Below are 21,648 nucleotides of genomic sequence, written 5' to 3' on the forward strand. Positions count from 1 at the left end.
AAAATTTATTTGTGATCCAACTTCAATACTCGTAGCACTTACGTGGTCCCTCGTGGACACGGGCGTGTGCAGAGCAGCAAAACGTGTGTGTCACCCGCTGTGCGCCCAGCTAAGGCTAAGCAAGGTGACACTCTGCCTTCTGCTTTCAGCTCTGATCCTTAAAACAAGTGTCTTTTTCATGATCCCTTCAGTGCCACTTTTCTCTTTTTCTTTTTTTTGTTACATTTTTGTATTTCCTGTTGGTTATTTCACTGTTTGAAATGACCCCACACATCATGCTGAAGTGCTGTCTGGCGTTCCTAAGCTTGGGAAGGCTGTGATGTGTCTCCACGGGGAAAACATGTAGGTTAGATAAACTTCGTTTAGGTGTGAGGTACAGTGTCGCTGGCCCGGAGTTCAATGTTAATGCATTTACAGTACACATCGAATGAGGTGTCTTTAAACAGAAACAACCAAGCTATATATGGGTCCTTTCATGAAAATGTGACCAGAGGCTTGCAGGACCCTAACCTTGTATTTCCCCCAGGAGCAGTGGTTCAGTATTTGCTAAATCAGTGTTCACAAAGACTTTATAGAGCATAACTACCAGAAATGATGTGTGTACATGCACACACATACACTTACATACAGTATATATAACTTTTTTGAGATTGAGATTCATTTTTTTTAGCCTACTCTTTTTACCTAATATAGTGCCTGAACTTTCTTCTCTATGTCGTAGAATTCTTTTAGTTGCATAAAAACCCTCTTCATGCCAAAAGGGGAGTTGACTAGAAGGCCCAAGGTCCCTGTCGTGTGTCGTAGAAGCAAGAACCGGAGCACGGGCAGGAGCCAGACCAGGCTCTTGCCGCTTCTCTCCTGTGCCTCCCCTTCATTTGTCCCTTTCTGCATACCAGATGTCTGTCACCAAGTGTGGAGGTGGCTCTGGCTGGTGCTGACATCTGGTCTTGATTCCGGATTCCTGAGAGAAGCTGATTGGTCCGCCCTGCACAGTCAGTTGTGGCTGTGAGATGGGCAGGACAGGTGGCACTTCTCAAGTGGGGGGTCTAAACAGGACTCTCAGCATCTGCCAGGGGGCTTTTTTTTTTTCCCCCTTTTCTGTCTTCTGAAAGCAGTCTAAGTCGAGGAAAAGTAGCTTCTGGAGGCCTCAGGACAGGGTAGTCATCAGAAGGCGGGTCGCTGTGGCCCAGGCCACACCTCACAACATCCGTGAGTAGATTGGTTCTTTGTCCTTTGTGGGGCACTTCCTGGCAAGGTCACACTGACCTAGGACTCAAACAGTCATCAACCCTTGGAAGAGGAGGAAAGGCCAGGGTAGGTGAAGCCCTGGCACCAAGCAGGCTCACAGCTACCTGGGGACGCTGCATTTGGGCTGGACACAGAGTTCCCCTCCGCTGAGGCTGAGGTCCGGGGATGGGGATGGGGGTGGGAGGTGGCAGGGCCTTCCCCACACTCATGTGGAGGGGACAGGGCCCTGACTCCGGACAGCTAGGAAATGCTTGCCCCAGGCTCAGGTGAGCTGGGCCTGTGCTCTAGGCCTCTGACTCCCTTGGGGCCTGGAGAAGACCAGGAAAGAGGCAGGGCCCTGGGACTGGGCAACTGGGGGCAGATGAGTGGGCTGTGGGAGGAGCTTCTATAGAGGCAGTGAGCAGAGACCAGGTCTCCCTCAGCTTTATGCCCCTGTGTTTGGCTCGTAGTGATGATGATCATGATTGCTTTTACCCCACGCAGGCCCTGTGTGAGGCACTCTGCATGCACATCCTCACCTAATCGTCACCCCAACTCTGAGGTTGATACTGTTATGATCCCTGTTTTTCACAGGGAGGAAGCTGAGTCACAGAGTTTAAACCACTTTTCCAAGACCACACAACTAGTCAAGATGAAAGCAGAGGTGAATCTAGGCCGTCTTAACCCCAAACTCCACAGCTTCCTGGTGGGCTCTCAAAAACAGAAGAACAAGCTTGCATCTGCCTACAGACCCACAGTCCAGCTGTAGTGCAGCAGCTGCTGGGGTGGAGTCATGATTCCCTGCTACAGCAAGGCTGTCGGGGTTAGAGGGAGCCGGCATCAGTCCTCATTCTGAACGTCAAAACTTGTGACCTCAGGTGGGTCACTGCACTTCTGTGCCAACATTCCTGGCTAGGAGAATGTGAGATGTGTTAGCCTCGCCTGCAGGCTCCTGGAAATTTGGGAGACACCACAGCCCAGCCATCTGCCCACCTCTGCCCCAAGCACCCTGGTCGCAGTAGACCCCACCCCACAGCCCTTCCGTCCACCCATTCCTCTCTGTACTGACTTAGAGGAAGTGAGGAAACCCAGTACTCCTGGCCCTGATGACACAGCCTGAGGGGAAGCCAGGCCTGGGGAGTCTGGGCTTTGTAAATCACGCAGGTCTGGCTGCTGAGGTTGAGTAAGAAGGGATTTCCATGGTGGCCAATTCCGATTCAAGGCCTCCTGTGAGGGAGCAGGAGGAAACCCTCCGGGGCCTTCAGAGACCAGTTTCCTCATTCCCAGAGGGAAGGAGCCCCAGCTGCTCCCTGAGACTCTCAGCAGACGTGCCAGTGGGAGGGGTTGCAAAGCAGGGCACGGAGCAGAGTGGAGAGGCAAGTCTGTGGGACCCTCTGAGAGACACGGCTGAGCTAGCCACCCTTCCCACAGACCTCAGGCCTGCCTCGGATAGACATTGCCATCTGTGAGAGCTTGACCTCCTGGCATCTCAGTTTCTTTCCAGTTTTTTCACGAAGCATAGATTTTCCATTGTGCTCTGCACTGGACATACAGCACTCAGTGAACAGGATGGGCACTGTCCCTCCTCTCATGAAACTTAGAACATAGTGGGAAAGCAGACAGCAATTGCAGTCAAGTATAATTGACTTGGTGATGAGGAAGTGGGTGCCAAGGAGATCTGCAGCAGGAGACCAACCTAACATTGGTAGGAAGGGAGCAGTCAGAGAGGACTTTCTGGAAGAAGTAGCATTTGAACTATGCCCTGTTGGTAGTCTTCTAGAATATCCCACATTCTGAATTTGTCTGATTGTTTCCTTGTGGTGTCATTTAGCTTGTTCCTCTTTCTCCTTTACTGTCTGTAAATTGGAACTTAGGTCAAGAGGCTTTGAGATTCAGGTTACACATTTTGGCAACAATACTCGACAGAAGATTTTGTATATTTCTTATTGCATCACCTCGGCGTGTCTGCTTGTCTCTCTATTGGTGATGCTAGGTTTGATTGCCCCATCACAGTCTAACCACCAGATCTGCATTGAAAAGGTGCATTTTCCCCTTTGCTGGGAAAGTAATCTGTGGGGTGGTACTCTCACACTGTGTGGCAACCCTTATCGATGACCTTTCACCTGGTAGGTCCGCATCCATCAGACTGGTGGTGCCATCTTGCTTTCCCATCAGTGGATGAGAGTTCTGGTGACCCCACATTTTTGTCAGCATTTGTTTTTGTTGGTGTGTCAGTATTTTTTCTTCTAACCATTCTAATAGATACATGGTGATAATCTCATGGTTTCAGGTGGTCTTTCTCTAATGGCTAATGATGTCAAACATCTTCTTGTGTACTTATTTGCCATCCGTATATCCTCTTTGATGAAGGATCTGTTCAGATCTCTTGTCCATCTTGTGATCATGTTGGTTGTTTCCTTACTGTTGAGTTTTGAGAGTTTTTTTTATAAAAAAATACATTCTGGACACAAACTTCTCTCAGATGTGCAGCACACGGTTTGAGGGCTATTCTGTGGAGAAAGTTCCAGTGTCGTTTCCAGGGGAACATGACATGGACTACATAAACCCCTGCAGGAAATCTACTTTTGTTAACAGTTATTTTCTTTAAGTGTGATAAAAATATATATAACATAAATGTTACCATTGCAACCATTTTTAAGTGTATAGCTCAGTGGCATTAAGTACATTCACACTGGGGCGCCTGGGTGGCTCAGTTGGTTAAGCATCTGCCTTCAGCTCAGGTCATGATCTCAGGGTCCTGGGATCGGATCCCGCATCGGGCTCCTTCCTCAGTGGGGAGCCTGCTTCTCCCTCTGCCTGCTGCTCCCCCTGCTTGTGTGCGCTCTCTCTCTCACTCTCTCTCTCTGACAAATAAATATAATCTTTAAAGAAAAAAACAGTACATTCACACTGTTGGGCAGTCACCACCATCCATCTCCAGAACTTGCATTATCTTTTCAAACTGAAACTCCATGGCCATTAAACACTTCACTCCCCATCCCCCTCACCATCCCCTGGTAACCACCACTCGACTTTCTGTTTCTATGAGTTTGACTATTTTAGGTACCTCATATAAGTGGAATCATGCAGTATTTGTTCTTTGTGACTGGCTTATTTCACTGAGCATCATGTCCTCAGGATTCATCCACATTATAGCATGAGTCAGAATGCCCTTCCTTTTTAAGGCTGAGTAATATGTATGTAATATTGTATGTGTACAATACATTTGTTCATCATTTGGCTATTGTGAATAATGCTGCCATGAAAAAATCTGCTTTTAATTCCTTAACAGCAGGACACTGCGTGTTAAATGGGTTTGGGATAGAATCTAAAAGCCAAGGTCAGGGAACACCTGGGTGGCTCAGTCACTTAAGCGTCTGACTTTGGCTCAGGTCATGATCCCAGGGCCCTGGGATCAAGTTCCGCATCGGGCTCCCTGCTCAGCAGGGAATCTGCTTCTCCCTCTGCCTGTTGCTCACCCTGCTTGTGTGTTCTCTCTTTCTCTCTTTCTCTCCCTCTCTCTCTCTCTCTCTCTCTCTCTGGTAAATAAATAAATAAATAAATAAATAAATAAATAAATAAATCTCTTTAAAAATTATAAAAAAATAAAAGTCGAGTAGACTGCTTTGGTGGCAAGTAACAGACACTAAATCTGGCTTAAACAAGAAAGGGAAGGTTTTGGCTTGTGGCCGTGAAATGTCCAGGATGCTGGATCTGGGGGTTCAAATGATATCACAGGACTCAGGCCCTTTCTCTCCCTCTTGGCTGCTTGCTTCTGTGTGACAGATGCTTTCCACATAGTTCTCTTCCCAATTAGCCATCACGATGGGGAGAGGGGACTCTTCCCTGACCATACCATCAAAAGTCCCAGAATTGAGTCTCGTTGGCCTGGCTTGGGTCACGTGCCTGTCCCTGAACCACTGTTGTGGCCAGGGACAGGCAGCAGTCTGGTTGGCCATGCCTGGGACACACGCCCCCTCCCTATCACAAAGACTAGGAAAGGGAGAGGGGTGGCGTTCCAAAGGAAATTAGGCGCTGTTACCAAGACGAGAGGGAATACCAGATAAGCAGGCATACTGATCAACTGCTATGCGGGAAAAACTAGCTTTGCACGCCTCCTGTGTGCCAGGCATTGGGCAAGGCCCCACATGCATTAGTGATTGCTGTGAATCCTCAAGGGAAATTACTCACCCTGTTTAAGAGAGAAGGACACTGTGGCCAAAGAGGTTGGTGCCTGTGAGTCTCCCCCAGTAGCAGGGCTGGCGTCAGAACCCAGTGGGTGTGCCCTTTCACCCACCCCTAAACCCTGGGCAAGGCCAAAGCCCTGCATTGGGACAATTCTCATTAAAAAGTTAGATCTGTGCCTAAAAATGCAGGCATCAAATTGTCTTCAGAGGTTGATTCCAATAAACCAATTAGGACTGCTGCAGAGTCCTTGTACCATATGTACAGAACTTTAAAAAACTGTAAACAAGAGATCGAGAATGAATTGTGTAAGCAGAATTTTTTTTTCCATTTATGGGAATGCTTTTTTTTTGGTTTTAGGAAAACAATGACTTTGATGATCAGTCTTTTTTTTTCTTTGTTTTTTAATCCACATTAGCATTGTTCTTAACAAATAGTCATCCAAACTTCGCTTAAGCATCCCCCGGTGACAGGACTGTTGGTATGGTCTTCTCTGGGCCTCAATTTACCCATCTGGAAGTTGGGGCCATTGGATTGGCTGAGTCCCTTTCAGTGATGGAAAGGCCTCCTTAGTGGTGTCCCTGCTCCTCGTCATACCATTTTTCGCACAGTGGCCAGAAGGATATATAGGAAACGTTTTTAAACATACATTAAATCGTGTCACACAACCCCACCCCTTGAAACTCTTTAATAGAACAAAATCCCATCTCCTCCCTGTGGCCTGCAAGCCCTTCGTAATGCCACCGCTGCCTGCCTCCCCACCCCTGCCTCCCTCCTCCCCCGGCTCTGCTTGCCGTGATGGTCTTCCTCCACCTCAGACATGTCCGGCCTTTCCTGGCCTCCGTATCCTTACTCGTCTTCTCTCTGCCCGGAATACTCTGTTCTCAGCTCTTCTCCTGGCCAGCATCTTGTCCTTCAGGTCTCCGTTCAATGCTTGCTTCCTCAGATAGGCCTTCCCTTCCAAGGACACCCAGCTGCCCCACGCTCCCCTCTCGTGCACTCATGGCAGGCTCTGGGGGCCTTCCTAAGCATTGAATGCAACTTACAATTACGTACCTACTTGCTTATCTGCTGGCCTGTTGTCCATCTTCCCACTCTCCAAGGGCAAGGTCTAGGTGTCTCTTGTTCCTCATTGTGTCCCAGCATCCAGCAGAGTACCTGGCACACAAGAGGTACTTACTAAATGTTGTACAGTGAATGAATGAATGACAAATGGGAGCCATTCAAAATCTCTGTGCTGGTGTCTTGATGAGGCAGAATTGAAGTTTTTTTAAATAAAACTGACAACTACTCAGGTGGCTTCAGAGACAGAGTTCTTTTTTGTCAGAAAATCACCTTTCCAAGGGGATTCCTAAAGGATGCCTTGACCTGTTCTTTGGCTCCGTGAAGGCCCCAGCACCAGGGAGCACAAACAAGGGAGGGGGTTGGGCCGGGATGCCCAAATCCCTGACGTTGAATTAGCCTGTTTTTTATGAACAGGGGTGGGGCAGGCTTTGGAGAATCAGAGTGCAGGGTACTAAAAGTTCTTGACCTTTTCCTTTCTGCCAGGCAAAGAGCTTGGAGCTTGGCCTCTAATAATCATCACAACTCTGTGTGAGATGGACTTGCTGACCCCGCTTTACAGTTAAGGAAGCTGTGGCTCTGAGGGTTAGGAAATTGTGTGAGTCTAGAGCTTCTTGACTCTAGAGCTCACGTTTCTTCCTCTCTGTCATGCTTCTTTGAAATGAAATGCGTGTTGGATTTGGAGAGGTCATGCCTGGTGGACTTAGCTTGGCACTCAAGGGCACTTCCCATCTTGTCCTGATTTATCTTTCCATTATTCCTCTCTTCTCACCTGGAGACCCTTCTCCTGCAAGTCCCTGGCATTCACACTGGTCTCTGGCCCCAGCCCCCACATAGTTGCTCCACCTTGTCGCCTTTTGAATGAAAGTTTCCTAGTAACATTTCCAAGTCCTTCAAAGTGCACCATGATGTCTCCAGGCTTCAGAGAGCTCTCTCCTACCTCCCATCCTGCATCAGTCAGGACTAGATTACATGTGTCAGAAACCCAACTTAAACTGGCTTCAAAAATAACTTGAGAAGGCAGGTTTGGCCCAAGATGTATTGGCTCAGGAAACTTGACAGAACAGGAGTAGATTGAGCTTCAAGCAGAGCTGGATCTCAGGGTCAGACTGTGGTATAGGAATCTACTGATGCTGGCTTCATACTCAGGCAGGCTCCTTCCAAGTGGTGAGAAGATGGCCCCCAGCAGCTCCAGGTCCCCATCCTAATAGCCCACCAACTTCAAAGAAAAGAGAGCTTGACTTTCTCAAAGTTTGGAGCAAAAGCCCCAGAGCTGATTCTTTTTAAGAATGACTGGAAAAATAGCCAGCCCCGGGGCTCTGTGGATTGAGTGGAAAGCAAGAAATCCCTACAGTGCTGAAAAGAACACCATCTCCTGAGATGAGCTGGGTGCTAATGCTTTCTCATTCTTGATTTCATTTAATCCTTTGTATAGCTCTCAGAGGTGGGGGTTATATCCATATTATTGTGGAGGAAGCTGAGGCCCAGAGAGAGCAGGTGACTTGTCCAAGCCATACTGCTGGTCGGCGGCAGAGCTGAGATTCAAACCCAGGTCTTTCTGACTCAACTCTGTGCTTTGCTCCAGAGCCCTGGAGATGGCAGGGCTCCCTTGGTGTTAATGCCTGTCTCCTCTGTCCCTCTCGTAGGTCTATATCATCCGGGTTACATGGTCCAGCGGCTCCACGGAGGCCATTTACCGGCGCTACAGCAAGTTCTTTGACCTCCAGGTAAGGATTTGGAGTGTCCAGTGAGCTGCGGTGTAGGAAGAAGTTTAATCGGACTAACTTTCCATGTTGACGTCAGAGCCTAGACCCTCACCCGTGGCAGACACATAGTGTTCCTTTTTATTTCCTAGATTTAAAAACGATGTCCTTGTGCTCACTTCAGCAGCACAGGTACTGAAATCAGAATGATACAGAAATTAACACGGTCCCTGTGCAAGAACGACACACAAATCTGTGGAGCACTCGTCTGACTGTCCCAGGAGGAAAAAAACCTTCTCGGCTTCAGGCATAGCTTGATCCAGGGTTTTCACAGTACCACCTCACCCAGCTCCTTCCTCTCATCCTGCATTCCTACTTTCATGGTGTTGGCTTTATCCTCAGATCCCACAGGGTTACAAAATGCCTTGGGCTCATACTCAGCAGGAAAGAGTGAAAGGTCACTTCCCAGAAGTCCCAGTGAACACAGTGTCCTCTGCATACCATCCCGTGTCTTGACCTCACATGTTCTCTCGGAAGCTTGGGTGATATTAACCACAGGCAGCCTTGGTCGTATGGACCTAATCCATTCCTAAAAATGTTGAATAAAGAGTTTTCAGAATCTGTATTTCATTATTTTAGAGGGGGAGGAGAGATAATAATGTGCTCCTAACCAGTTTCCCCAATATCACTAAAACAATCTCAAACGCCTACATAACAAACTGCCAAGAGTCATTGCGTAATGTAAACCAAGACACCAGTTACCTAATTATTAAAATGCACTGAACTTATTAGTGGCATTTTGTGTTCATAAAATGCAACCAAATCAAACAGTACCATATGTAAATTATATTTCCTTCTGGTCTACAGCAAACATGTAAATACATAAAGAGACTATATGTTAAAGATGCTAAGGTACTATCTAAAACAGACTTGGCAGGAGCAGCATGGGGGCGAGGAAGGGGCTGAACCCTTGGGGAAAGGCAGAGAAGATGATGCCCAACACCTTTAAACGCCATGAGCAGGAGGAATAGTCCTGTCTGAGAATGACCGAGATCCATACCCTCTTATGCAGATGCAGGGGTGATCTATGCGGATCTATTACAGCACGTCTTCAGTTCAGACATTGAATGTTGGGTAAACACTTTTGCAGGTTGCTCGACAGACTTTTCCTGCACAGCGGGTCTGTGTAGGGAGGACTACCTGTATTTTGCTTCCAGAAGCCTCTTGCCTGCCTGGTACCTCCAAAAGGATAACAGGGGGCAGAGAACAACGAAACAATAGAACTGCTACAATCAGAATTGCTATCCTGGGGATTATGGACATCCACAGAGCCAACACCCCCTGAGCAGCTTAGGCAGGAAGAGAGGAAGAAGTAGCGTAGATTTACAGGAAGAGGCAGGTGTGCCCCCACAGATCCCAGAGCAGGAAATGCAGCTGGCCTCAGAGGGCCCCAGAGCCAGCAACTGAACGGCCCTCGGAGGCCTAGCGGCTCCCCAGCCGTCTATCGCTATGGCCACAGGGTCTCCCATCGAGCCTACTCTGTTTTCCTGCTAGCCTCTTTGGACCAGCTTCCTCCCCGGACCATTGGCCCACATCCCCAGACAGCACTGCAGTCCCCCAGTTGAAATGTCCTTCCCTGTTGCCAACACTCTGGCGTTTCTAGGTGCTGGGTCCAGTCTCCAGGAGAGAGAGAATCTGATGGTCCCAAGGGTGCTGGGTCCACCCCTGAGACTGTCGGCTGTGGCCAGAGGGGTCTGGGCGTTTGGTAGAGCATCATCTGGAGGAGGAGAGGTTGAATGAGGACGGGGTGGGGAGAAGTTCTGGAAATGTTAATAGCTGTTGTTCTGCAGCCAGTGAGGCAGCATACCCAGGGCTTTAGACCTTGACTTCTGGGATTAGACAGACGTTTCGAATCTTAGCTCTGCCTTTCAGATCTCAGCTTGGTGTCACCGCTGTGTGTTTCTGAGACTCAGTCTCCCCATCTGCATGCTAAGAGTGAAAACGCTTTCTTTGTGCATTCATTGTGACCGTTACTCAAGATGTGCCTCGCTCAGTAAGCACATTAGCTGTCATTAGCTGTCCCTCTGTTCAGATGAGACTTGCCCAAGGTGACATCATTTGGGAATGCTTGAGCCAGAGTATGATCACGAGTCTCCCTGGCCCAAAGCCTGTCCTCCCTGACTCTCCTGTTCTGACTCAACTTTCTTATTTCTTCCAGAGCTTAAAAGTGAGGTTTTCTCCCCCACTCGGCATAATTGGCAATAATTGGGGGTTTACTATAACACAAACAGCTGCCTCAGACGCCCCTCCCTGATAGTCTAAAGGCAGTGCTTCAGCCAGCTTTAAAGAGTCCCAGATGGGTGGCTGGAGTGGGAACATCACGGAATTCCAGAGGGTCTCGCTGTCCTAGAAGTGGCCTGCCCCCCACCCCCCACATCCCAGAGCGGGGATCTGGAAGAGAGGAGGGCAGGACCCCACCAGCCAAAGTCAGCTGTTCTCCAGGACCAGGCAAGGAGGCCAGCCCACATGGGGCTGGGACCCCTCGAAGTAAGATGATTTCGTGACCCCACCCTCCCCTTCCTCTTGTCTGCCGAGTAGCCTTGGCTTTTTCCAAAAGTGACTTGGCACAAGAGAGTATGGGGAGGGCCAGGCTTTCGTGGAGGAACAGCTAGGCCAGTGCGCTGTAATGGAAAATGCAGAGGACTCAGTCAGGAGACTTGGGGCCCAGCCGCCTGTGCTGTGTGGCCTTCGGCATGCCCCTTAACCCCTGTGTTGCCTCTCTGGCCTCATCCGTGTTGTGTGGTCATGACAGCAGAACGAGCTGGTATTTGTGGATCACTGACTGCTAAGCATCTAAATGATAATGACTCATGGAATCCTCGCGTTAAGCTTATTCAATTACATAGATGGAGAATCTTAGGCTCAGAGAGGTTAAGTCATTTGCACAAGGTCACACAGCTAGTGAACATCAGAACTTGGGTTTGAAACTGGGTGGGTGACTCCAGAAGCCGCACTCTTAGCCACTTTGCTTCTAGTGTCCCTCTCTCTAGTGGCTACTTCACAAGGCTTATATGGACCTAAAAATGGTGATGTGTGTCCAGAAGAGGTAGGTTCAGCAGATCCGTGGTTGCCAGGAGCTGGGGGGAGGGGAAAAGGGGAAGAGGCTGTTTGTGGGTACTGGGTGTCTTTTGGGGGTGATGAAAATGTTCTGGAATTGGGTGATGGTCATGGTTGCACAGCCTTGTGAATATACTAAAAACCACTGAATTGTACACTTTAAAAGGGTGAATTTTATGGTATAAGAAGTATATCTCAATTGCCTTTTTTAAAAAGTGATGACACGTGTGAGCAGTTTCTGGGCTGTCCAGCCCTGAGCAAATGTCAGCTGTTGGGATTTATTGATGGGCACGGGTTGTTGCTAGGAACTGGCGTAAAGATTAGAGGAAGAGACGATGCCAGTTTAATAGAGTGGTTAAGATCCTGGGCTTTGATCTAAACGCTGCCACTTACTGGCTGTGAGATCTTCTTTTAGTCAGAACTTGTTTTAGTTGCAGATGACAGAAACCCAGTCAAAATGGATTACTCAAAAAGAACATTGATTAGCTAAATGTAACTGAGACATCTAAGCATTCTTGGCTTCAGGTATGGCTGGATCCAGGGGCAAAAATGTCAATGAGGACCTGCCTTTCTCCACTTCTTAGCGTTCTCTGTGCCCAAGCAGGGTGGTATGTGGTAGTGGTGGCCACAGCTCTAAGCTGTATCCAACAGGTCAGCTCAGTGGCTTCAGGAAAAAGAAGAACACCCCCAACAATTTAAGTAAAAGTCTCATTGGTTCATCTTGGGTCAATGGCTGGGCCAGTCAGGGCCAGCCTAGGGACGGGAGTAAAAGAAATAGCCTGTAGATGAAACAGCAGATGCTCCTCCCGGTCGGGGCAGGACATTCAGGCAGAGGAAATAGTCTGCAGGGAGGCTGCCTGGGGTAGAAAGGAGGAACATGCCTCAGGCTCCTTTGTGGGAAAAGAGACTCACAGTCACCAGCGAGAAGGCCCCCTTTATGACAGTTCACCTTCTGGTATGATTTCCTAACCCTCTTACGCTTAGAACAGCCAGACCCTGGTCGTCATACCTGCCACTTTCTAGTGGTCATCTGAGCTCGTGTCTCATTCACACAAGGGTGCAGGTGATAGAGCCCTGGTCTTGGGATGGGAAGACCTGGTGTCAGCTCTGTGTTACCAGCGATGTGGCCTTGGGCAGGCCTCTCTGAATCTCCCTTTCTGCCCTGCTGGGGCTCACGCTGGAGAGTCCATCCCAGGGTGCCAGAGGGAGTTGGCATCCGAGCAGGGCATGGGGACAGCCAGAACACGCAGAGCGTCGAGGGCAGTGCCTAGAGGAAATGGGGTTTGAGTGATGCAGTGACAGGGTCAGCGAGCATTTACTGAAATGCGCCAGGTGCCCACTTTCTGTGCCATCTCATTCAGTCCTCACTTACAAGCCTGAAGTCATAGACAGGGAAGCAGAAGCTCGGAGATGCAGAGTCATGTGCCCAGAAGCAGCATGGCTAGGATTCAGGCCCAGGTATGGCTGAGTCTGAAACCCGTGCTCCTAACCACTCAGCCCCCCAGCCTCCTTGAGGCCCAGCACTGACGTTACATCTGTCTGTTCGAAGATAGATTTGCCGCAGAGCTCTGCCTAGAGCTGGCCTTCGGAGGCCCATTTGGCACTCCCACTAAGAAGCGGGCAGAGCCTATCCTGCGGAGGGCGGCTCCGAGCACAACACAGGCCCTTCACAAACAGGCCTCAGATGTGGGAGGGGTCCACTCTACACCGTGCCATGCGACCTTTGCCCTCTGTGAGTTTCCCACTGGCTCAGTGTGTCCCGCCAGGCCGGTGTCATGGTCTTCAACGGAACCAGGGCTCTCCCCGCGGAAGGCACGGTTAAATATGTGCTGAGCCAGACCCCAGGTGTGCAGAGAGGGACCTCTGTCCCAGCCAGGGAGCCTCAGGCAGAGCTTGCTTCCTGGAGGAGCTGATATCTGAGCAGGGCCTTGACCTGAAGTAAGGAGCTGACCTGCCGGCAGGATAGGGGAGGGCTTTTCATGAAGAGGAAACCACGTGTGCAAAGTGTAGAGGCAGGATTTCTAGCTGGGCATCTGGCAGAATTCTGGTGGCGGGGGACACGGCCAGCTGGGTCACTCTGCCCAGCAGGGACCTCGGAGGAGAAGTGCCATCACACGTGTCCTGTACACAGGGACACTCCATCTGTGGGGACCCAGAAAGGGCTGTTCCTAGGGACGGGGGCTTGCAGGGGGAGCTGTTTCTAGACATACCACATCCCAGAGCTGAAGGCAAAGCGGAGGCAGCATCTGGATCTGCACCTTTGTTTCTCCCCAGAGAAGGGAACCGAGATCCAGAAATGGGAGCGGCTATCCCAGTGCACACAGCAGAAGTCACTGTTTCCAAGTGGGACTGAGACAAGACTGACCTGGCCCTTCTCTGGGAGTTTGACAGCCCCAAGTGCACTTCTGAGCTTTGGAGCATGTCTGCCCGGAAGCCCCCGTGCTCCACCCCAGAGGCCAAAGGGAAGGGAGTGTCTTCTCATCTTTTCTGGGGGCAGGTACAGGGGTGGCAGAGCCGAAGGGTTCCCTCTCCCCAGGCAGGCCTGGCCCAGCCGGGAAGGCCGCCCAGCAAGATCCTAGCCAGCAGCTGGCCTCGGAGTCTGCCAGCCATATTTATCCGAGTACTGTCTTGGCTGGGTCCTCACACACAGGCACTGTCTTCTGAAATTGCAGTGCCTCCCACATGTTGTACACGCCTGATGGAGTCTTTCTTCCCTTCCATCTGAAAAGCTGGGGCCATCTCGGTGGTGGGTAGCTGAGACAGTACCGTAGCTGCCCTTTCCCACACAGTCAGCAATTCTTGTTTTCTGAAAGAGAAAGGAGCAAGATTGTGTTGGTCAGTTGCCTCTGAATCCCAGGCCAGGTCCTGTTGCTGCCCCCTGGAACCTAATTTCTCCTGTCCTAGACAGCAGAATAGGGGAGGGCTTTCCATGGCTGACCAAACCCGATAACCACTTTTTTTTTTTTTTTTTACTCATTCATTCTTTGCACAGTTGTATGCCAGGTACCCAGCTCATACCAGGGAGGCGGTGCTGGGGAAGGCCCAAGGGCAGGCAGACCAGTAAGGAAGTCAGACTGAGGACCTGCTGACTTGGACCAAAGGGCCGCAGGGAGAAGAGCGAGGTGGAGAGACGGGGGGGGAGGCAGGGCCCACGTGGCATGTCCCCCAGGACACCTGAGCATGTTAACATTTCCCCAGACCACCCCTCAAGGGGACAGAATCTCCAAAGACAGCGAGCCATGTCAGGCGGCTCCGGGTATGTCCTGTCGCGCTCCAAGGACCACGTGGCTTCCCAGCGACCCTGTCGGCAGCTGTGCGTGACAGTCTCCACGGTCTGCTCTGGCTCTTCTGGGACGGGAGGCTTAGTGATGCTGAGGGAGTAAAGCCCTTCAAGTCCAGTCTGCCACTAACACAAACCACGTGTGGCCCTCCACGCCAGCTTCCACACTGTTTTCCTTGGACAGCATGTCTCCTTTCTCTCTACCACAAGCTGATCTTGAAAACTGCTGATGGAGTGTTCCCTCATCCCCCGTGGAGGCCTGCGATGTGGCCACTTGACGTGGCTCCCTCTCCCTTCCCGTCCCCCAGACTGACTCACTTTCTTCCTCGGTTTCCAGTCCTCCTCACCCCGAGCACCACTTCCTTTCATTAACTGGAGGGAAGGGATGGATTTTCTAGTTTCCAAGGAGAGCAGTCTACAGTTGGCCTTAGCCCGGCATGCCTCTGGTCCTGCTGCTGCAGACAGCCTGGGTCCAGGGGTCCCCACAGAGTGTCTGGAATGTGGCCTGTGGGTGCCAAGTATGACAGCCCTCTGGATAGAAGCAGCCTGTGGCCTATGAATCTGGACACACTAAGACCAAAAGCAAAATACCTCACAGGCCTCTGATCTCCTGTCCTTGCAAATAGTCCTCTTAGATTGTCATGACCATTGACAGAGGGATAAAGAAAGTGAAATAAAACTGGATAAAGCTAAATGAGGAGGATGGGTGTTAATAGTTCAGCCCTGCACTGTCTGTGATCATGGCACTAGTCATGTGAGGCTATTTAAATTAATAAGAGTTAAATAAAATTAAAAGTTCGATTCTTCCATCTCCGGAGCCATGTTTCAAGTGCTCAGCCTTGGAGCTCCATCTAGGGCTAGTGGCTACGGTAAGGAACTGTGCAGATATAGAACATTGCCATTATTGCAGAAGGTTCTGTTGGACAACCAAGCTCTGGCTCCTGAGGGGACTTGGATAGTCTGAGGAGTTTTGCTAACCTTAAAACACAGCCTTGTGCTGGAATGTTATTCAGCCTTAAAAAGAAAGGACATTCTGACACCTGCTACAACATGGATGAACCTCAAAGACATGATGCAGAGCGAAATAAGCCAGATACCGAAGGACAAATACTGCACGATTCCTTGACATGTAGCACCTAGAACAGGTAGATTTGTATAGATAGAAAGTGGAATGGTGGTTGCCAGGGGCTGGGGGAGGAGAATAGGGAGTTAGTGTTTAATGGGGACAGACTTTCAGTTTAGGATGATGAAGAGGTTCTGGAGATGGATGGTGGTGATGGTTCCACAGCAATGTGAATGTGCTTAATGCCACTCCTTGTATGTTCAAAATGGTAAAGTTTATGTTAAGTGTATTTAACACAATTTCTAAAACACACAGCCTCACAAACTACTAAAAATCATTCCCAAATAACTTTTAGAATAATGTCTTCTTTAGGGGGCGGAGTGCCAGGAGAGAGGGGATCCGTTGTTGAGCACCTGGATGTCCCCGAAGGGCTCACGTTCAGCGTTCACGGACATAGCGAGACTCTGCCAGGCAGACTGTGGTCCTCGTTCCCCAGATGGTGACTCGGGCTCCCTGGGCGAGGAGGCTGGCCCCTGACACACAGCTGGCCTGAGGAAGCATCAAGATGTAACCCCAGGACTGTCTGGTCCCCAGGGGTACCATCTGTGGTTAGATATTGCATCATGAAACCCAGGTCTGCTGCCTCAATTGGCAACACTTGAGAGGACACTTCAGCTCTTTGGGCCATGCTTGTCTGGGTAAAAGCAAGTCAGGAAAAAGGATGAGAGAGTAACTTCCTAAGACACACTGTCAGAGACCGCAGGCAGCACTGGGGGTTCTCTGGCCTCCTTCAGACAGAGGCTCAGAAGGATGCTGGGAGAAGGGTGAACGGGCATGGTCAGGTGGATGGATCACTGGTGCATACCTTGTTTTTTTTTCTCCTGAGTTCCCTTTATCGGTGTTCCAGCATTGTCCTAACAAATAAAATTGAGAAGGACCAAAAAAGATGGCATTAGGCAAAACCTATCATCTCTAAAAGACTCTGTGGCTGAGACTGATCTATCACCCCGCTTTTCAAAAGAAAGCATGCTGTTCACCTGTGCACAGAATATTAAACTTACTTCATCTCAGGCTGATTTTTCACGCTTGCATGACACTCCAAAGCCACCTTTGAGAGTGACCTTAGGGAAAGAGAGTGGGATTTCGATTAAGGTCCTTGAACTGGCTGGACCACCACTCAGCTGGGTGACCTCAAGCAGCTGTCCCTCTCTGCTCCCCAGTTTCTCCTATCTGGGACATGGGCAGCGTACATTTATATCACAGAGTTACTGTGAAGGTCAGATCAAATCATGCATGCGAAGGCTTGCTAACCGTAAACTGCCAAACAACTGTTAGAGTGGTGACTAATTCTTATTTAATATTAGTGATATGAAGAGTATTAACTAGGGCACTTAGTGAACACGTGAAGCTGTCTCCTAGAGTGTTCCACTCAGTTGCCTTCATTGCTTTGGTCGGTTGGTGTTGAGTACCTACTTTGTCCCAGAGTCGGAAAGCTCCTGGATTCAAAGAAAGCAGCCCGCCTTTGCAGCAGGCCTGCTGTGGGCTCTCCAGTTGCTGAATGACGGTGGACCAAGCATGTCCCATTGTCACGCAGCACAGAGTAGGGCCAACAGGAAACCACAAATCAGACCGTGACCTCTGGGCAGCCCATCAGGGTGCCGGCCAAGCCGAGGCGGACCGGCCTCCCCAGGGGCATCACAGAAGACAGCACCAACGGGGCAGGGAGCCCCCGCCTGCCTCCCAGGCCCACAGAGCAATCCGTTTTCATCGAGGCGGGTAGTGTGACGGCAGAGAAGCCACGGGCTTCCATCTCTGGCCACGCCGCTTGCTGGCTGCAGGCCCGTGGCAGATTTCTTCCCTCTTTGGGCTCCAGTTTCCTGGCTAATCATGTCCACCTTGAAGGAGTGTTCAGAAGATTTAGTGAGAGCATGTGTCTAAAGAATCTAGTCTGTGCCTGGCACAGATAACCTGTTTCTCTTGCCCTTGCGACCTCTCCTCCCTCCCCCTATGCACTAGCTGTGCTTATTTCTCCAGGGCTATGCAGGGCTTCTTTCCTTCTACAGAGGGGCATCTTGAATGCCAGGGTGACTTTCTGCTGGAGAAGAAACGATGAGCAGGCTTTTCACATTCCAGCCGTCACGTGGGAGGCTCAAGAGTCCCTTCCTGTTTGAATCCCGGGCCCAGGTACCAGTAGGGTGGCTATGATGCTATGACAGAGAGCCTCTCTATACAACTAGGGTCCATCTCCCTCCGTGGTTGTTGGGGACTCCGGACCCTCAGTGGCAGAGAAGCTACTGTCTGCAGTGTGGCCAGTCACATGGCAGAAAGAAGTGAGGGTAGTAAATCACGCACCACTCATAACTCTCCCACCCCAAAGTGACACATGTCTCTTCTGCTCACATTTAACCGGCCACATCCCACCGCAAGGAGGTGGGGAGTACAAATCTACCGTGTGCTCAGGAGAAGAACCAGAAATCTGATGGCAGCCTCAGTCACTACCACAGCCCCGCTTTAATCCGTAAAGTAACACTGCACGTTGGTATCATTATGGCCAACTTAGAGATGAGACCCAGGGTCTGTCACTTCCCCAAGACCATAAGCCACAGGTCCTTGGGATTTTGTATATCAAATCAGAGAGGCATTTATCACACTAGTAAAGGTTTCCAGTTTGGCAACTCGGCCCCTGTTCCTTCTCCCCTCTACAGCAGCCTACATATACCTCTGAAGGTGCTTCCTACACCGCCCTGTAAGGATTTATTTCCTCTTCTGGCTCTCTAGACTTCAAGTCTTTTCATCTCTGAACCCCATGTACCTAGCACAGAGCAGGGCACAGATCTATCTGTTGGGCCAACCTGGGGAATCTTAGTGTGGCAGGGGAGTGTAATGATCTCACAGGCATAGACCTAACCAGACTAATTGAGTCCCAGTGGTTTGTTACCTGACAAAACCTGCAATTCTTAGGAAACAGATTGACCTGCTGTCAGTGGAATTCTGGTGGCTCTGGGGGTATTGTTCACATTTCAGGTCCTTTGGCTGGAGACCCCCAGGAAAACTGACAGTGGTCTCCCCCAGCTCTGAGCCTTCACTGATATGGCGGCTATGAACAGAGAGAATTGTTTTTTATGGAAATCCTAGGTCCAGTTGATATTGCCTTCCCATTAGTCTGGGTTTCTGAAAAGCTGAACACAGTGAGCCTTTATATATTAAATCACATATTTCACGTAATTCCCTTAAAATGTCAGAAATGCATTTATCATATTAAAGGCTTCCGTTTTTGCTATTCTCCCCCTGTTTAGATGCAGATGTTGGACAAATTTCCCATGGAAGGAGGACAGAAGGATCCCAAACAGCGGATCATTCCCTTTCTGCCAGGTGGGTGAGACACATGCTGTTAGAGGGGCTCTGGGGGGATCCAGGACAGCCCCCGCATTTCTCAGCTCAGCTTCCTGGGGCATTGTCCTAATGACCAGAGTCCCAGCCGTTTGTAGAAATTAGTGCCTAAGAATATGGGCTTTGGGGTTGGATGCTGTACCATCCTCTTAGGCAAGATACTTCACCTCCAGGATCCTCAGTTTTTTCTCTCTCTACAATGGGAATAATTAGAGCTCATAAAGCTTTTGTAGTGAGTGGCATCTTTGTTATGGCTGCAGTATTACTTTGCCATTGCCATGTCATGAATTCACACCAATTTAGCAGCTTAAAACCACCCTCATTTATTATCTCAAGTTCAGTTGGTAGGAAGTCCAGGCAGGTGCTGCTGGGTTCTTTGGTTAGAGTCTCCCAAGGCAGAGGTCATCATCTTGGCCAGGCTCGGCTCTTATCTGGAGGATTAGGGAAGAATCCACTTCCAGCCTCATTCAGGTTGTTGGCAGAATTCAATTCCTTGCAGCTATGGAGGTAGAATACATGTTTCCTTGCTGGCTCTCAGCCAGGGACCCCTCAGCTTCCAGAGGCTGACTGCGTTCCTTATCCATCTTCAAGCTGGCGGTGGAGCATTGAATCTTTCCCATGCTTTGAATCTCTCTGACTTCCCCTTCTGCCACCTGTTGGAGAAAGCTGTTTGCTTTTAAGGGCTCATGTGATTACATTATACCTACTTAGCTAATCCAGGATAACTTCCCTCTCTTAAATAGAACTGTGGCATATGTTGTAACATGATCCCAGGAGTGAGATCTCATCATATGTATAGGCTCTGGGGCTCTGGGGCTCTGGGGATGACAATGGGACATCTTTGGGGGTCCATTTTAGAAATCTGCCTGCCTATCTGCCACAGCTGCCAAGCACCTTCTGAGTGCCAGGCACTCCTCCAGGCACTATGGAGGAGTTAATACACTCATGGCTGATCCCTGCCCTTAAGACATTAAGTGTTTCTTCCCCCCACCAAAAAAATTCCTTACCAAAGGAATAGTATTAAGGCTTCAGCTCAAAAAAATGGGCTACCCAAACCAGAGTTATTACCTCAAGTAATAATATTGGATGTCTACTGTAGGCCGTCACGGGGATAAGTGCTTTACATTCATTACCTTGTTTAGTCTTCAGAACAACCCTGTGCCCATTTTACAGATGAGGAAATTGAGGCTCAGAGAAATTTATAATCATTTGCACAGATAACAGAGCTGTGCTTCAAACACAGCTTTGGCTGGCTCCAAAATTCATGCCTGAAGTCAGACAGCCCAGGTTCAAATCCCAATGCCCCCCACTCAAACACTGTTACCTTCAGGAAATTATTTAAGCATGCGGAGTTTCATTCTTCATTTGCAAATTGTAGATAATAGTAATACTTAAATAATAGAGTTGTTGTGAGGATTAGCTAGGTGCTAAGTGGCACATAACTAACAGCAGTCAAGCACTTACTATTATTTTTATGTACAGATAATCAGCAAATTGATAGTCGCCCTAAATCACAGATATTCAGAGCTGGAAGGGCCCTTTAGATCTTTTTCATTTTGCTGATGAGGGAGCAGGCCCTGAGAGGAGGGGGACTCCCTGAGTCCCTCAGAAGCCCACTCTCTCCTCCCTACTCCAGGGTTCTGCCATCAGAACATCGAGTGGTTCTTCCAGATAATGGCATCACAGAGTGGATTTAGAAACAGGGTAGATGTATTTGCCAGGCCTCATCTACTGGGAGAATCATTTGCCTAAAAAAGCTAACGTTTTTAGTTCTTCCACGGAGAAAGTGTGCAGTCACACTAGAATTTTTGTTCCCTATTGGAGAAAACCCAGTGTACCAATGCAACAGCCAACTAGCAGTGCTCCAGAGCTTGTGCTTTGGAGTCAAACAGACCCAATTCTGTGACCTCACGCTGATGAAAACCCCCTGCCCCCAAGCCTCAGTTTCTCCATCTGTAAAATGGGACAATGCCTCCCGCTTTACAAAGCTTCTCTCCCTGGCACATAGTGGGTTCTCTGCAAAGGTCAGAAACAGGATCCTGGGACATTCCTTGGGAATTTCTTCGTATTCATGTTTTAGGGTCATACTTCAATGATCAATCTGAATATTCAAGTTGAACTGGACCCCAATCGTAGGTTTTTTTCTTCAAGGAAGGAAAGGAAAGCAGGGAGTTATAACTCTTTACTGGATGAAAGGCAAAAGCCAGCTATGAAAAAACTTCCCAGCACAGGGAAGAACTTGAGCTGACCCTCTCCCAAGCCCCTGAAAGCTTTCATGGTTACGGAATCCTTTTCCACCCACGAATTTATGAAAATGCTGTTCTCAGAGACTCAGCCCCATTTTTCCTGCTTGGGGCATGCACTTGCTGCTCGGAGAGGTGTGGCTGGGCCCCAGGACCCCTAGAGCATCCCTTCATGGCCCACCTCTTAACTCTTCCTTGAGGCCAAGGCCAAGGGCAGGGATACACAGGAGGAACATCCCCTCCCCTAGGGGTCCATTTTCTGCCAAGACTGCCGCGTCAGCAGAACAAAAGCAAGTCTCTTGTTAGCACAAAGGCAGGGGGAGGGTGAAGCAGCCCTGTACAATTTTCCATCCCAGCAAGAGCTGGGGAAGCCAACTT

At 49.5% G+C, this 21,648-nt stretch overlaps 1 protein-coding gene across 1 annotated transcript in view; it reads left to right on the forward strand.

Annotated features, from left to right (window-relative positions):
• The window catches only part of SH3PXD2B (SH3 and PX domains 2B), a 101,102-nt gene that overhangs the window by 22,721 nt on the left and 56,733 nt on the right, over positions 1-21,648 (forward strand). Inside the window, exons 2-3 of the mRNA XM_025866619.2 lie at positions 8,121-8,201; positions 18,934-19,009. Of these exons, the coding sequence (XP_025722404.1) occupies positions 8,121-8,201; positions 18,934-19,009 (157 nt within the window). The remainder of the gene's footprint in view (positions 1-8,120; positions 8,202-18,933; positions 19,010-21,648) is intronic.

This window comes from Callorhinus ursinus, unplaced genomic scaffold (assembly GCF_003265705.2).
Source record: "Callorhinus ursinus isolate GAN/ISIS: 27379988/994484 unplaced genomic scaffold, GSC_fseal_2.0 scaffold3, whole genome shotgun sequence".
Classification (NCBI taxonomy): domain Eukaryota; kingdom Metazoa; phylum Chordata; class Mammalia; order Carnivora; family Otariidae; genus Callorhinus; species Callorhinus ursinus.